The sequence below is a fragment of the Artemia sp. Qi Xiang Cuo genome, chromosome 4 (assembly GCF_049724085.1).
Source record: "Artemia sp. Qi Xiang Cuo chromosome 4, ASM4972408v1, whole genome shotgun sequence".
In the NCBI taxonomy this organism is placed as follows: Eukaryota; Metazoa; Arthropoda; class Branchiopoda; order Anostraca; family Artemiidae; genus Artemia; species Artemia sp. Qi Xiang Cuo.
The window spans coordinates 31,553,871-31,571,507 of NC_142797.1; the positions used below are offsets into that span (position 1 = coordinate 31,553,871).

The window sequence follows — 17,637 nt, forward strand, 5'->3', positions numbered from 1 at the left end:
GCAGCTGAAAGTTCTAGAAATTAGGTCTTTGAGGATGACAATCCCCACGCAACCCTCAGGGCAAGGGTTTTCAGTTATGCCCTGGAGGCATATAAGGTTTTTATAGGAAACATTGTCGTACAAACTTCAAAAAGGGCTCTTTCGATTGGAAATTGAGAGCGCTAGTGCCCTTTTTAATAGTCAAAAGTGATTGAAGGGCACCTAACCCCACACTCACGCCCACCACTTCCTCAAACACATCCAATCAAAATTTTTAGATAGCCATTCTGTTCAACGTAGTTGAAAGGCACGGAAATTATGTCTTTGAGGATGAAACTCCCCCTACAGTCCTCAGAGCAAGGGTTGTAAGTTATACGCTGGGGGCATATAAGGATTTATAGAAAGTTTTGTCGTTTTGTTATAGAAAACTTCAAAAACCTCTCATTCGATTGGAAATTGTAAGGGCTAGTACCCATTTTAATAGTCGAAAGTGATCGGAGGGCAACTAACTTTCAGGCCCACCATTTCCCCGAACAGATCCAATCAAAATTTTTAGATAGTCATTCTGTTCAACATAGCCATTCTGTTCCCACAGCCCTCTGAGCAAGGGTTGTAAGTTATACGCTGGGGGCATACAAGGATTTTATACAAAGCGTTGTCATAGAAACTTCAAAAACCTCTCATTCGATTGGAAATTGTAAGGGCTAGTACCCATTTTAATAGTCGAAAGTGATCGGAGGGCAACTAACTTTCAGGCCCACCATTTCCCCGAACACATCCAATCAAAATTTTGGGACAGCTTTTCAGTTGAACGTTATTGAAAGATCTACAAAGCATGCCTTTGAATATGACAAACCCCCCACAGCCCCCACGGCAAAGGCTGTAAACCGTGCCGTAGGGGCATATAAGGTTTTTATGGAAAGTGTTGTCATAGAAACTTCAAAAAGGGCCCATTCAATTGGGAATTAAGAGGACTAGTGCCTATATTAATAGTCAAAAGTGATCGGAGGGCGAATGCCTCCCCCACTTGTTGGATTTGGATAGGGCTGTTGGTTTTGGTTGTTAGTTATGTTCGTTGGATATGGTTGTTGGTTAAGATTAATGCGTGTATATTATGGTTGTTGGTTTTGATTGTTGGATGTGATTGTTGGTTAGGACATATTTGTTAATAAATGGAGTTACTAGCCAATGCCACCCCCTGTTTCTATTCCCTTACGATGTTTTTCTATTAAAAACCTTAGACACCCATTTTGTAAGAAACCTTATCTAAACATGCTCCCCAGGTGTAAGACTCCCCCACGATGTTTTTCTAATAAAAACCTCAGACGGGCATTATGAAACCTGTCCAATATTTCCCCTTAGAAACCGCCCTTTTTTAGCACAAGTATTTCTAAGACATGCCCTCTGACGTCACAGCAGCCATAGGGAAATTAACGTTGGATGTTATTGTTGGTTGTTGGTTATGATTGTTGGTTTTGGATACGGTTTTGGACATGTTTGTTGGTTTTTGATATGGTTTTGGACATGTTTGTTGAATGTGATTGTTGGTTTTGTATATGGTTTTGGTTATGTTTATTGGTTTTAGTTGAGGATTATTATGGTCGGTTATGTTTGTTGGTTATGATTGTTGGCTGTTGGTTTGGTTGTTGATTGATGGTTGTTGGTTTGGATATGGTTTTGGACATGTTTGTTGGTTTTGGATATGGTTTTGGACATGTTTGTTGGATGTGATTAATGGTTTTGGTTATGTTTGTTGGTTTTAGTTGATGGTTATGATTGTCAGATATGTTTGATGGTTATTTTTATTGATTGTTGGTTATGTTTGTTGAATGTTATTGTTGCTTGTTGGTTATGTTTGATGGTTCTGTTTGTTGGCTGTTGAATATGATTGCTGGTTGTTGATTGATGATTATGATTAATGGTTGTTGATTATGTTTGTTGTTTGTTGGTTATAATTATTGGTTATGATTAATGGTTGCTGGTTTTTTGGTTATGTTTGCTGGTTATGATTGTTAGTTGTTGGTTTGGATATGTTTGATAATAAATGGAGTAACTAGCCAATGCCCCAATTTGCTTTTAAACGCACAGGTAGGGAAATTAACATGAGATTCAAGTGGCCGATTAGGCGTCAAGTTCTTAACCCCTCGCACCTGTTACCAGCTGGCAAGATTCCAAGCGCATGCCGCAACCAACAAACATAACCAACAACCAACAATCACATCCAACAACCAAAAACCAACAACCAACAGCCATATCTAAAACCAACAAACAACATCCAACAAACATATCCAAAACCAGAAACCATAACCAGCAAACATAATCAAAACCAACAATCATAACCAACAAACAAGCCCCAAAACCATATCCAAAACCAACAAACATGTCCAAAACCATATCCAAAACCAACAATCACATTTAACAAACATGACCAACAAACAAATCCAAAACCATATCCAAAACCGACAATCACATCCAATAAACACAAACCAACAATCATATCCAAACCACTCATAAAAGCCACTCATATCCAAACCAACAATACAATCATATCCAAACCACTCATAATAGCCACTCATATCCAAACCAACAATCATATCCAAACCAACAATCGTATCAAAACCACTCATAAAAGCCAGTCATATCCAAACCAACAATTATATCCTAACTAACAATCATATTCCAACCACTCATAAAAGCCACTCATATCCAAACCAACAATAATATACAAACCATTCATGAAAGCCACTCATAACCCAACCAAAAATCATATCCAAAGCAACAATCATATCCAAACCAACATTCATATCCAAACCAACAATCATATCCAAACACTCATGAAAGCCACTCGTATCAAAACCAACAATCATATCCAAACCAACAGTCGTATCAACACCACTCATAATAGCCCGTCATATCCAAACCAACAATTATATCCAAACCAACAATCATATTCCAACCACTCATAAAAGCCACTCACATCCAAACAAACAATCATATCGAAACCACTCATAAAAGCCACTCATATTCCGACCAAAAATCATATCCAAAGCAACGATCATATCCAAACCAACGGTCATATCAAAACCAACAGTCATATCAAAACCAACAGTCAGATCAAAACCACTCATAAAAGCCAGTCATATCCAAACCAACAATCATATCATAACCAACAATCATATCCAAACCACTCATAATAGCCACTCATATCCAAACCATAAATAAATATCCAAACTATACATAAAAGCCACTCATATCCCAACCCAAAATCATATCCAAAGCAACAATCATATCCAAATCCTTCACAATAGCCACGCATATCCAAACCAAAGGGACTAGGAGCCACACTTGTACACCTCCATATCAGTGCGTTTATCCATGTTCATCTGCTATCTGTGCTGTTAAATAGACTGACCCCTCACTACTATTGCGCTGCCTATGATAAGAATCCCTGTTGAACCTATGAGTCTATTCGATAAGTCATTATCAGTGGTTCCTTAAAAACGTGGGCCAAAATGGGTTAAAGTGTTTTCCAGAATATCTAGCTCACTTTTACGCTGATATATCATACACATGAAAAAGCCTTCGCCTCCTTCTCAGCTGGATCTAGTAACTAATTATCCTATCCATAATATTTTAAAGTCAATAAGAAATAGTTTAAAGCCAATAGAATCTAACAAATCTTAAGCAATTTTAGGTTGGATCGACATAAATTATGGTCTTTCATTGAAAATTTTGCAGCCCCCTCATCCCTCTCCCACCTACAGCTGGATGTAGGCACAACTGATTGACAAGTATTAGTCAATTTCAGAATTTTTATTACTTTTTTCACTTATTCCTTATTAACGATTGTTTCATATATCAGTTTGTAAAAAATAAGATAAAAATCAGCATTTTGTTTTCCTAAGGATTTATCCAGGAATTAGGAGGAAAGAGTGGTACTGGAGTAATACTGTAACGAGACGATTATTATATTTTGAAAGGATTCTGAATAGGGAAGCGAATTATACCTCTATTATTTTCCATTTGATTGCTGTGTTAAGCTGCAATATTACCTATTCATGTTTGGAATTGTCCATTAATATAAATAGATCTTCAAATATGCAGTAAGAAGCGGCTTTACATCATCCATTACAATCTTTTATTCAAAAGTATGTGTTTAACACTTTGTGACAGCGTAGTGGATAAAACCATGATTTTTGATTAAAGGTTTCCAGGTTCAATCTAAAGTGTTGCAAGGAAAGGTCTTGACAAACGAAACTCAGAGAAGAGAGAAAGTAACAAAATGAAAAATAGAATCAAAAAGGGTGAAAAAACGAGGATTTTGTCAGCCAGCGAAACATGAAGAAGACAAAATATAAGCAAATATTTCGACAAGGACCTCTGCCAAGTCGTCCTCAGTGCTAAAAAAAAACAAAAAAGAGAAGAAAAAAAAAACGAGAATCAAACCATTCGAAGTTTCCTGTACAAAGACAGAATAGACACTGAATAAAAAACCAGGCAGGAATCAATGAAAATGAAATTTACCAAAAGTATTGTGTAAGGATCTTTCGTCTTGCATTAATTTTGGCTGGTCTACAATTTCGGTTTTCATTAGATATGCAAATAGGTTCTTTTAAGTTTTTTCGGGTGAAAATATTGATTGAGTCCTTCAAGATTAAACTGTCGTAAATTGGGCTTAATGAAATATCTCCAGTATCTCTATTTATTGCTAAATTTTGGTTCATATATTTTTTTATCTCAATTATCTCCTTAAAAGTTTGTGGTACGCCATTAACAGTTGATATTAAAGTTGCCTCGTCAAACAGAACTAGATGGGTCGGGTTTACGAAAATATGCGAAGCCAATGCCGAATCAAAGTTGTCATTGTTATTTTTTAATCTCAGGGACTTATCTATTGAAATTTTGTGCTCATGCAAACGTTCACCTAGTTGTTGATGGGTTCTACCAATGTGCAAAGGTCTTGCAAATTTACTACCAATCATAATTTTGTTTTTCCGAGAATTTTTGTTTCATCTGTTTGGCTTAATATGTAAGATACAAATCAAACACTTTGTGGTATTAAACTATAATTAAAGAGCAGCCTGGGCTAATAAATTTGACAACTAAATAAGTATTTATATGGTTGAAAAGTAACCTTCAGAATTTCTTCTGAATGGTCCTTGACCAGTCTTAATTCTCGCAGTTCCAAAATTATTTTCCTTCATATTAACATTTCTTCATATTTTCACTGGCTGGCTTTTTTAATATTAAGTTTTAAAAAAGAAGTTTTTTCAACTAAAAGAAACGAGCAACATTATACTTCAAACGAACAGAAATTATAAAAAATAGCCAAATTGAATAACTGACAGCCCTTTCCTCAATAGCTGAGGGGTCGTTATCCATAAAGGCAGTTATTGGACCTTTCAACTATGCTCTTCCCAAGTTCGCTAGATTTACGTCATACTTTGTATTTGATTGGCCAAATTATAAGTTTCCTAACTCTCATAGTATTCAAATTTCATATACTTCATCAGTGAGATCTATTTTCTAACCTCTAGTCGCGTGTCAAATTATTTGGAAAACTTTTCTTGGTTCGATTCGAGAGTGCCACTCGTTTGGCAGCTTCAAAAGACTTATAAACACATCTTTAATCTCTGATTTATTATTTGGCCATTGATTGTTGGTCTAGTTTTTGCTGAGTGAGGAGAATAAATGCTTGTAAACTGCTGAAATCTTTCTCTCTTTTTTTAATCCTTCTCTCTTCCTCCCTTGATTTTTCTCTCTTTTATTCATTTTATTATTTACTGTTTATGAGTTAGCTTTTAAATATTATCCATACTGTTAAACACGTCAAGTCCTTGTGAAAATACAGTGTTTGGTGTAATGGCTCTCATCTTGTTGTTTTAATACAAAATTTCTTTTCTGTTAACTATTTTTTAATGAAACTTTTTTCTTCGCCATGTTTTTGCTTATTAACTAATTTCTAATACAACTTTTTTTTTGTGCAAACTGAATTTTAATAAAATTTTTTTCTTCGCCAATTTTTTTTTTTAGCAAATTTCTCACACAACATTTCTTCTTTCTTCCGACTCAGTTTCAAAAGTTTTTTTTTTTTTGTAGATCATTTTTTTTCCTTTTTGCTAACTAACTTCTAACACAACACTTTCCAGCTAACTAATTTTGAATAAGGTCTTTTTTTTTACCAAGTTTTTGTAAAACATGTTTAAAGTTAACTGTATTTTATCACTATTTCTTAGCAATACCTTGAAAGGTTCACGGTTAATTTCAAAATACCTACAGAGCTGACTACCTGATTTTCACAAGTTGTGTGGCGAAAAAAAGCAGGCAGTCCTAAAATAAGATCACACACAGAAAAAAACCTTCAGCTTCATTTTTTGGCTGGATATAGTAAAGAACAAGCCCCACTTGGAACTGACGTCATAACACAGTTTTGCTATCGCATTATTTATGGTTGCAACTTACAATTATGACCTCATTCATCATACTGGACAAAAAGATGCGTTTTTGTTAAAAAGTTGATTTCATTTCGAATATTATATACCATATATGGTATATGGTAATTCCTTTAAAATGAGTGCTTAAACAGCTCACTATGGTACCCAGTGCCCTGATAGCAGTGGAGAAGGATCCATACAAAAAAGTGGTTTTCCTTCTTTCCTTGTTGCACAGCCAGCAGATTGTAAGTTTCCCGAATGGGGTTTTGGCAATGGCAATTCCAATGATGTAGTTCTTGTTTCAATCTGACGCCATTGTGTAGGGGTTTCAGACTATTTTTCCAAATTCCCTTAGCTATGTTTTCAAAATAAAATTCTAATATTATGACTAATTTAGATAATGTTTATTGCTCTTGATTCAGCTAGAAATGACAATTTTTCTCACTTGCCGATCTTTTTTCAAAACACATTTCTTAGTTTTTGGTTATTATGGGCCGTGCTTTGTACTTTACTAGGCTACAGCTACCGCTACAACCATGATTCAGTTCATTTTCTTAGTTCTTTCCAGTTATCTACCTTATTAAAGTGATTTTTTTTTTTATGTTTTGAAAAAACAGTTTTCAAACTATCTAAATAAGCAACAATTGTATATGTATATACATGTGTATATACATTTTTTCTCGAAAACGAAACTGTTTTTTTTTTTCAATATTGGCACACTAATATTTCCCGATGTGAAAAAACGATCTAGATAGATTACGAATTTAGAAAAATTCGTTTACAACCTTAATTTTCATATGAATAACATCACGTTCATATACATTTCTTGTCATTCTGTTTTCCCTATTAGTGTTTACAACTTGCTTAGCGCAGTAAATAGCACATGAGACTTCTAATCCAAAGGACGAGGATTCAGCTCATATAGTCATCAAATTTTTCATTGGAGTGTTTTTTCTCCACAGTCAAATTTTCCAACACTTTTCACTTAAATGACGTCACAAATGCTTGAAATAGTCATAATACATTTTGCTGAAGATTAGTGTCTCTGTTAAGTATGTTACATTACAATTTAATTTGATTGTTTATAAAACAGAATAGTTAATCAGTAGAAATCTGCAAAAAACGTTTGCTGAAGAAAATGAAATTAAAGTTCCTACAATAACTTGTTTTTTCTCATGCAAAGCTCAGTCCCCTGGTACTATATATGCATGAACATGGCATAAACAAAAAATGTAGTAGTTACAAACCTCTCTGATGATGTATCTGACTCATCTATACTCTTTACATCAGGTGATCCATATTGTCCAGAGGAAGAACTATCTGAATCACTATCAGTTTGATCTAGGCTTTCTTTCCAGACATTTGCTTTCAACCTATAGCTTCCAGTAGCATTACCATTATCTTTATATGCTTTGGATGATTCTTGTATCAATTTCTCATAGTGGCTCGCCATTCATTCTAAATGTAAGATTGCAAGTCCTTGTAACTAAAACCCAAATGGTTTAATGATGATCTTTGACAATATAATGTTGGGATGTGAAAAACACTACACTAAATAGAAGTAAAAATCAAAAAGCACTATACTAAAGACCATAAAGATTCAATACATTTTGTTTTTTCCCCAGAACCACTTTGCATGAAGGGTTGATTGTATACTTTGGAGGGGACTTATTTGACAGGATATTGGAAGTTCTAGCACCATTTTTTAAAAGTCAAAAATGACAACAGGGCAACAAGCCTTGCTTCCACGCTTTCCCCCCCAAAGACTCATATCTAAATTTTAAGACGGCTGCTTTGTTCGAAATAGTCAAAAGGTTAAATAACTATAAATGCAGGGTTGACATAACCCCCAAAGCCCCTGGGGCAAGGGCTGTAAGTTATGCAAAGTTGTCATTTATTTGCAAATATGATTTTTATTGGGGAAAGGGGCATGTTTGATCCTGGATCTTTAAAAAGGCTTGGAGTATCAAGGTGACACTTTAAGGAAATATTGAGAGGGATGTAAAAGACAATCAAAACATAAAATATGCATGCCCATTGTCAAAAGGGCATATCACAACATCTAAGGAACAGTATCACAATATCTAAGGGTAATAAGGTGAAACTTTGAGGAATACTGAAGTGTACATTGACCTAAGTCAAAACACATTATATGCATCCAGTTTATTAAAAAGTCATATCTGCAATATCTTAATAATGGCTGAAGGTTTTAAGTTGAAAATTTCAGAGTGAGCTAAGGGGGATGTTAAAAAATGAAAGAAGTCCATCCAGCCAACCCCCCCCCCCAATGCCCTTTATAGCTGGTGTCCCCTAAAATACATCCAATCAAAATCTTAAAATAGCAATATTGTTCAAAATAGTCTAAAGGTCAAATAACTATGCCTCTAGAGAAGACATAACCCCCCTACATCCCCTGGGACAATGACTGTAAGCTATGCAAGGTGCCCATTGTTCATATGTAAGGTTGGCTATTGGGAAAAGATCATATACTTGATCCTGGGTCTCCAAAAAGGCTTATAGTATTAAGATGAGAATTTCAGGAAATGTCAAGAAGGTTGTCAAACAAAATCAAAACACACTATATGGATGGCACCTATCAAATGGAAAAATCAGCACTATGTAAGGAACAGTTGACAATATAATGTTGAAACTTTCAGGCCATAGGGGCAGCTGAGGGTATTAAGCTGAAACTTTCAGGGGGATGTTCAAAAGTGATCAGAGGGCATCCAGCCCCTTCCTATTAGTCCTACTTACAGGCGCTCTCCCCAGCACTAATAGAAATCATGAAAAAACAAGTTATGTAAAATAGTTCAAAGGTCTAATAACTGTGCCTCCAGGCATACTATGCCATCCACAGCCCCCAGGGCAAGGGTTGTAAATTATGCAATTAACCCATTGTTTACATACGGGATTTAACATTAGGGCAGACATTTGATACAGGGTGCACCTGAAAAAGCTAAGGGTGTTAAGGTGAAACTTCAGAGAATCTTGAGGGGAATGCTGATCAAAAGACACTGTGTGTATACAGGCTCCAAAAGGGGGAATCTAGAATATCTTAGAAATAGCTAAGGATATTAACTTGAAATTTCCAGGGCTACTGATACTATTACAACTATTGTGGTTGCAAGTCCAACAAATTGCAACTGTGACTACTTCTTCTAATACAACTGTGATTGCAACTATGACTGCAAATCACTACAAATAGCTTCTTTACAGATATCTGTAGTTGGCTGGGTCTGTTTTCTATTTATTAGCAATAAGAAGGATAAAAACTTGAGAGAAAGTTTCAAGGAAAATAGTTTGTGAAGTAGCAGATGGTACCTTGAGGAGGAAAGTTGGAAACACAGTTAGAAATATTAGTGAAAATGCTTTAAGTCTATTAGAGAAGAGGAGGGGATTGTACAAAAAGTATTTCAGTGATAAATCATATGAAAACAAGAGGAATGTGAGGAAAGTAAAGAAAGCATTAAAATATAAACTAAGGATGTGTGAAGTAGAGGCAATGGATAAAAATGCTGGAGATCTTGGAGATGCAGACAGATGGCATAATTACAAAATATTCTAGTAGCATGTTAAAACTTGAGAGGGAATGGTCAATCTGACCTTGTCCCACTTAAAGATAGGAACAGGGCTGCATTTAGTGATAAGAAAAGAGTTAAAGAATGATGGACAGAACATTCTGAGAATGTGCTAACCATGATAAAGCTACAGGATTTGATACACTTAAGAATGACAAATTGTGTGATATTTTGGAAGCAAATGAAGAGTTATTTTTAAAGGAAAAATTATAGATTTTAAAAAAAAAAAATAATAAGGCCATGTGTGCTGATAGTGTGGCAAATTAGTCTTTTAAATATGGCGGTTGTGAAGTTAGAGACAAATTACTGAAGATTATGAATCTGATTTCTGAAAAAAGGGAAGTACCAAGCAATTTTAGGAAAACTTCGTTTAACCCCTCAATAAGAAATGTTATAAGAGTGAGTGTGGTAATTATTGAGCCATTAGCTTGGTTTGTGCAGGAAGCAAGTTACTTTGTATGGTGATAATTTTTAGACTTAGAGATGCTATAGATACAGTTTTAAGAGAAGAACAGTGCAGTTTTAGGAGGGGGAGAGGATGCATCAGCCCAATTATTACTCTTAGATTAATCATTGAGAAGTGTTTGAATCATCAGACCCCTTTAATCACAGTTTCATGCATTATGAGCAAGTATTTTATTCAGCCAATACAAGAACTTAGCAAAGATCCTATCCTTGTATGGTATACCCAAGAAACACATTAGAGTAATCGGTAATATGAACAAGAATAGGGATGCTGCGGTTAAGGTAAGAAATGGGGTTAGCAACTGTTTTCTATTGAATCGGGAGTTGAGCAGGGTTACATTCTATTCCTGATTATATGGATCATTTTGTAGCTTTGTCTTAAGGAACACACAAAGGCTATTGGAGAGCATGGAATAAAATGCAAAAGTAACAATACTCCTAGACTTAGATTGTGTTGAGGATTTGGATGTCCTAGATGGACATGTTAGCACAATGAATGATCTTTTAGAGGTTTTGAGAGTTCAGGATACACTATACAAGGAATCAATGTTAAGAAGAATTGGTTGAAGTGTTGGCCTCAGGCAGGTTGCTACTGCACTGAGTTGTTAGTATTACTAGTAGTAGTAGTATTCTATGAGACTTCTCATCAAGTGACTACAAAGCTGAAATCCAACTATTTGATGGAAAACATACAGTTCTAGAATTTTATTCAGCTATAAGAATAGATTAAGCTTAGATATCAGACAGTTTGTGTTAACAAACTGTAAGTAAGGAGCAACCCAGCTCAATTGCAACTGAAACTCTAAAAAACAGAATTTTGATACCAATAGATGCATCAAAAGAATCAAATTTTTATGTTAATTTTAAATATAAAAGTTTCATCAAGTTTAGTCCTATCCATAAAACGTTACGCTCCTGAAAAAATTTGCCTGATTTTTGAAAAAAGGAAACACCCCTAAAAGTCATAGAACCTTAATGAAAATCACACCATCAAATTCAGCATATCAGAGAACCCTACTGTAGAGGTTTCAAACTCCTATCTGCAAAAATATGGAATCTTGTATTTTTGGCCAGAAGAAAGATCACATATGCGTGTTTATTTGTTGTTTTTCCCAGAGGTGATTATATCGACCCAATGGTCATAGAATAGCAGGAAAGGGCTCATTTGAATGGAAACTAAAAATTCTAGTGCCCGTTTTAAGCGACCAAAAAAAAGGCAACTAGGCCCCTTTCCACACTCATTTTTTTCCCTAGTTCACCCAATCAAAATTTTGAGATAGCCATTTTGTTCAGCATGGTCGAAAAATATAATAACTATGTCTTTGAGGATGACCTTATCCCCCACAGTCCCTAATCTTAATCCTTGCAGTCCTAATCCTTGCAGCCCTTCTGGGGGGAAGGGCTGCAAGTTATGAACTTTGCCCAATGTTTACATATAGTGAATTTTTGAATTGTCGGACAGAATAGAGGCAGTACAAAAAAGGTGCCTAAGAATTATCTTCAATGAGGGTAAAGTACCTTATATTTCCCTTCTTAGGAGAGCTAATCTTGTCACCCTTAAGGAAAGGAGAGCAAAAATTACCTTGCCTTTTGCTAACAATGCCCTTCATAACTTTCAAACAACTCCCCTTTTCCCCAGTCAATATTCACCCCTTCGCCCCCGCCTCCCGCATTCTGTGTCAACAAAAATCCCCCGTCTCGCCCCAATAAGAGTTTGCACTGAAAGATATAGAAGAACTTTTATCCCTTACATAGTTGACATTTTAAACCACTGAATCTCTACTGCCTCCCCCCCTCACTCACCCTTTACCTCATAGTTATTAATTTTGATGCCCATTTTGCAAATTTGGAGGTTTTATATTTATGTTTGTTAGTCACCAACTAACTTATGTTTTTGTTTTGATTCTACTCTATCCCCTTGTTAATTTTACGAGTTTTTTTTTGGGGGGGAGGCATTTTTGCTGACGACATTGGCCTTCTAATTTTATGAGTTTACTTTGTACTTTGTTTTTAACATTTTTACGTATTTGACATTGACCCTTTTATAATTTTCTGTTGTTGTTTGATTGTTTGTTTTTGTTGTTCTTTTTTTTGCTGTATTTGACGCTAAAGTGCGAATTCGGCCCTTTTGGGCTTGTGATAGCCATTTTTCAGCAATAAATCTTATCTTATATAGTATTGGTTATTGGGAAGTATACAGACGTTTTCAGGGGGTATTTTTTTGGTATTGGGAGGGGGTCGGGGGTTACACGGGAGAATCTTTCCATGGAAGAAGGAACATTGCTATGAATGGGGCGCCGGATTTCCCAGCATTATTTAAAATAACGATCAGAAATTAAATAAAAAAAACAAGTCTTTCAACTGAAAGTAAGGAGCAACATCAAAACTTAAAACGAAGAGAGATTATTACGTATATGGTTAGGTCTGACCCCTAGTCAATACCTTGCTCTTTATGCAAAAGTTTTTTTTAGTATTTTCATAAGAGCTATTTATTCTAATTAACAACCTTTGTGATTAAGGGGTCATTTTTAAAGAATTGGAACAAAATTCAAACTTTAGCATAAAAAGCGAGGTATTTACTAGGGGGGCAAACCCCCGTAATATACGTAATAAAAAAATACGAATATAGAAGTTTGTTACGTAAGTTAATTCGTCAGTTATGTATATTTATTACTAATAAAACTTTCGTAAATAAAATTAAACAGCTTTTGAGAAAGCCATCTAGCCAAAAAAAAGAGTAAAATTAATACACAAATTTCTTTTTAATTATTCAAGTACAGTGAGCCAAAATCAAAACCTGTTTTTTTTATTTAATGAAATAAAGAGAGCTGAATAATTTTATTTTGCAAATGCAATTTTAATATTCTTTGTTGATTCATGGTATAATCTTCTTCCTTTCTTCTGTATGCCAGGAGATATCTCTGAGAACATTTTGATCTGTAAGTCTATACAGCCAAATCTCTGCCATAGAATTTTCAAGGCATTTTTTCAATCTTCTTAAGGTAGAAAAACTCCTTTCAGTCACGCTAGTAAGAATAGACGGTTCTAGGCGTTTACCCTCCCCCTCCCGGAAAATACCCCCTGGAAAATATCCCCCATGGAAAATAAGGCTTTCCAAATTTGAGAATTTTATATTTTTTTTATTTCTCTAGGGGGAAGGAATTTTGGTACTTGTGTATTATAGTGGTACTTTGCTAGTTTTTTTTTTTCAGCTTAGCACAAGACAAGACAAAGACAAGTGAAAGAATATATAGGAAATATATAATTTGGGCTATATATTTGCACATAGGGAAGGGGGGGGTGTAATACATTTGGACAGTTTGAAGCCAGAAGAAAATTCTTTTTAGGTATATAGCCAAAAACAAATTACAGAAGAATAGTGAGGTATCTGGAAATTTTGATAAATAAAAAAAAAAAATACCAGTATAAAGTAAATGTTATGTTTCATTTAAGTGTTTTTTTTTTCAATGGCTGTTTTTCCAAGTATTAAGTACTACTGTTAGGTTAATGTAGTGTTTTTTGATGATTACTGATCAAAGTTTATGTTATTTTTGCCTTTCATTTATGTTATTTTACTGTGTTCATGGCTGTATATTTGGTTTTAAAATACACTTATCTACCTATCTATCTAATATACATAATAATTGTGCCAAACACAATTTGCATGCAGACCTACTATACTTTAAACCCCCCCTGTCCCCCAATGTGCGAATCTATAGCCCAAATTTATTTCTAAATTAAAAAATAAACTAGTGCAAAAACCAGTGTGTTCTCAAATTTTACAAAAAATAAACTTGAGGGAGTGGCACATAATACATAAACACCAAAAGTCCTTCCCCCTATGGAAATTAAAAAATAAAACTCAAATAAAATTCTCAAATTTGGAAAGCCTTATTTTCCATGGGGAGGGGGGTACTTTCTGAGGGGGTATTTTCTGCAGGGGGGAGGGTAAACGCCGGCCACCAAATAGACAACATAGCAAAATATTTAGTACAAATGGACACTGGGAAAATAAACTTACACAAACTTACACTAGCATCACTGTGCTTTGACATCATGCCACTTACTTGTGCAAGACTTACAGCCTAATCTCACTCTTGTTTTGTTTATTTACATATTTTACTCGTCCTGTAAACAGTTATATTCTAGCATTTGGAATTGTTGCTGTTAGTGATTACTGGTGGACTATTTATGATTATTGATTTAAAATGGCAAATACTAATCAAAAACAAAAATCCATTATCTCTTTTTTTAACAGAGGATCTTTAAATAAAATGGCCTCAAAAGTTCATAACAAAAACAATGCCATTGAAATTGAAGTGGTGACATCTGAGGCAAAAGAGCCTATGTGTGTTGAAAGTACAAATTTGGAAGCTGAAAGACAAGGAGTCAAATGTGACTGGCCAGATATTTGGACAGTGGATATGTGGAGCAAGAAACAGAAGCTTATCCTTGGTTAGACTGTAGGGATGGAAAGTTGGGCTGCAAAATATGCAGTGATTTATCCAGCCTAGGTGCTTTTAAAGCCAAGCACATTTCTTTATCCAATGAATGGTGCTCTTACCATATCAAAAGTAATGGCTCCAAAAGAGATGCTCAATTGAAATTGTTACGTAAAAAGATTATTAAACACAAGCAATTATTTGGCAGCACAGAAAGTGATTGAAACTTCTAAAAAGTAGTTAATTGAAACAGTTTGGGATGTTTCAATGAAACTCCTAAAGAATCAATCAAATCAGTTTTTAGGTCTGCTTATTATTTGGCTAAAAATGATTGACCATGTTTGGATCATTTTGATTTATTAGAACTACAATGATTAAATGGTGTCAATATTGGAGTTATGCTACATTCCTGTTATAGTGCCACTACAATTATAGATCACATTGCCCAAGAAATGAAGGTTAAAATAATAAGTAAAATAAAGAACAAGGGAGGTAAGATCTCCAGAATTTTAGACGAGTCCACTACCTTAAGCTCTAAGTCCGTTTTAATAACTTATTTGAAGTCTGAAATTAACAAAAACAAAGATCCAGAAACCTTGCTCTTAGATCTAATAGAACTTTCACACCAAAAAGCGGAAACTGTATTTGAAGCAGTTACAAAAAGTCTCACTAAACATGGTTTTGACCATGAATAGAAAAAAAACTTAGTTGCCTTCACTAGTGATGGAGCCAATGTAATGCTAGGAAAACATTCTGGCATAGCTGCAAAGTTCCTAACTGAATTTCCCAATTTAATTATTTGGCACTGTATGGATCACAAAATAGAGCTTGCATTAACTGACACTGTAGAAGAAGTATCAGGAGTCAACCACTTCCAATACTTTATGGACAAATTGTATACAGTTAATCTCCTAAAAATCAACATCAGTTATTGAAATGTGCATCTAATCTAAGTGGAAACTAAGCAAAATAGGGCATGTTTTAAACACTAAATGGGTGGCTAGCTCATTTAGAGCTGTTACTGCAGTTTGGTATAGCTACAGTACCTTGGCAGCACACTTTTCCTCTTGTAAAGATGATACAGCTAGATCATCAACAGTAAGAAGCACTTTTGAGGGCCTCTTAAATTGACTAACCTCAAACCAGTTCTTGCTTGATTTATCCATCATGTATGACATACTTTGTGAGCTCACAACACTGTCAGAGAGTCTCCAAAATCGAACAATGAAAATTGTAAAAGCAGACAAACGAGTTGGAAGATCTATTAGATACATCCAATCACTGAAGGAGAAACCAGGGAAAAGAGCCTTAGAGGCTAAGATAGCAATAAAGGAAGGAGTTTTTGACTATGTTGCACTGAAATAAAATAAAAAGTTTGTAACTATTAATGTACAACAACTAATATCAAGTGTGACAAACAACCTCAAAAGACCTCTGTTTACTACTTATGGATAGAATGAAGAGGCATGCAAAAAAACTATTAGATGAATTTCAAGTATTGGACACAGATCACTGGCTGACAGAAATTCCTGTTAGATTTGGTGAAGAGGAAATATGCAGTTTGTGTAAAATATTCAAGATTGATGAATGTATAGTGAATATAAATATAAACTGAAAAGTGCAAAAAAAATCCTGGATCTGCTCCTGCTTTCCTTGTGCCTCATTTGAGCCACAGCTCTGATAGGCCTACCTTCCCAAGAGATCATCAAGGCTTTTGATCCCTTCCTGGGAGTTTTATCTACCTTACTCAACTAATTTCTAATATCAACAAAATCTCTAATCTAGAGCCACATTTTCAGGCTCAGTGGGTTCAAACATGGGTTTGTCTTGTCTAGTGCATCAAGCATTGTGCATCAGTGCATCTAGTGCACCAAACTCGAGGTTCAAACTTTGAAACCACTGAAACTAGACAAACTAGACAAAAAAATTCATCTTTTACAAAATTAAGGATAGAACTAAGAATAGTTTACTGAAGGTTCATTTGAGACTAACTTGGTTTGAATTAACAATAACTTTCTGGGATAGCCTATACCATTCCTGGATATAGGCTAGGTATTTTAAAATACAGACACTGAACAGTGGAGGAAAACTGTAAAATGGTAAAAAGAATTATATAAGAACTGTAAAAAGAATTAATTAAATCGTCTTGCACATTTATAATTTTCAAATAGTTTTGTGTCTAATTTGCAACGGTTACCCAGAAAAACTTTTCTCGCTCATTAAAATTTTTACACAAACTATGAACCAAAAACTAATATTTAGAAGGAAAATTAATTTAAAGCTTTCTAACTAATAGGTAATTAAGTTTTAGAGTAATTTCTGGTAAATTAATTTTTTCGGGTATTCGGGTATCGATCAGTTTGCTAGCTAAAAGATACAAGATAACACAAGATGAGCCTTTTAACGTTATTTCTAACTTTCAATTTGAAAAAAATCATTTCAATGTTCATATTGGTATGAATTCTTTTCCAAAAAGTCCGTTAATCCTTCCACAGGGTGAAACCCTGAGATGCCTTCCATTCTCTTTTTCCTCCGTGACATAAATCTGCCTTGCACAAATAATCACTGTATTAATGACTTATTATTATGGACTACAGGTAATATTGTTGAAATTGCAAAATCAAAGATACAAAATTCACTCCTCCACTTTGAGAAATTTTCTAAGAGATTATGTTCAACCTTTTCACCTACAAGGTCTATTATCATTAAATTTCACCATAATCATAGCGCGGTTTATTC

At 34.7% G+C, this 17,637-nt stretch overlaps 1 protein-coding gene across 1 annotated transcript in view; it reads right to left on the reverse strand.

Moving 5' to 3' along the window:
* LOC148953010 (protein inturned-like) overlaps window positions 1-16,991 on the reverse strand; it is a 100,296-nt gene extending 83,305 nt beyond the window's left edge. Inside the window, exons 1-2 of the mRNA XM_089088224.1 lie at window positions 16,969-16,991; window positions 7,661-7,871 (exon numbers count right to left, since the gene is read on the reverse strand). Of these exons, the coding sequence (XP_088944350.1) occupies window positions 7,661-7,866 (206 nt within the window). The 5' untranslated portion in view covers window positions 7,867-7,871; window positions 16,969-16,991. The remainder of the gene's footprint in view (window positions 1-7,660; window positions 7,872-16,968) is intronic.
* Window positions 16,992-17,637: the final 646 nt, after the last annotated feature.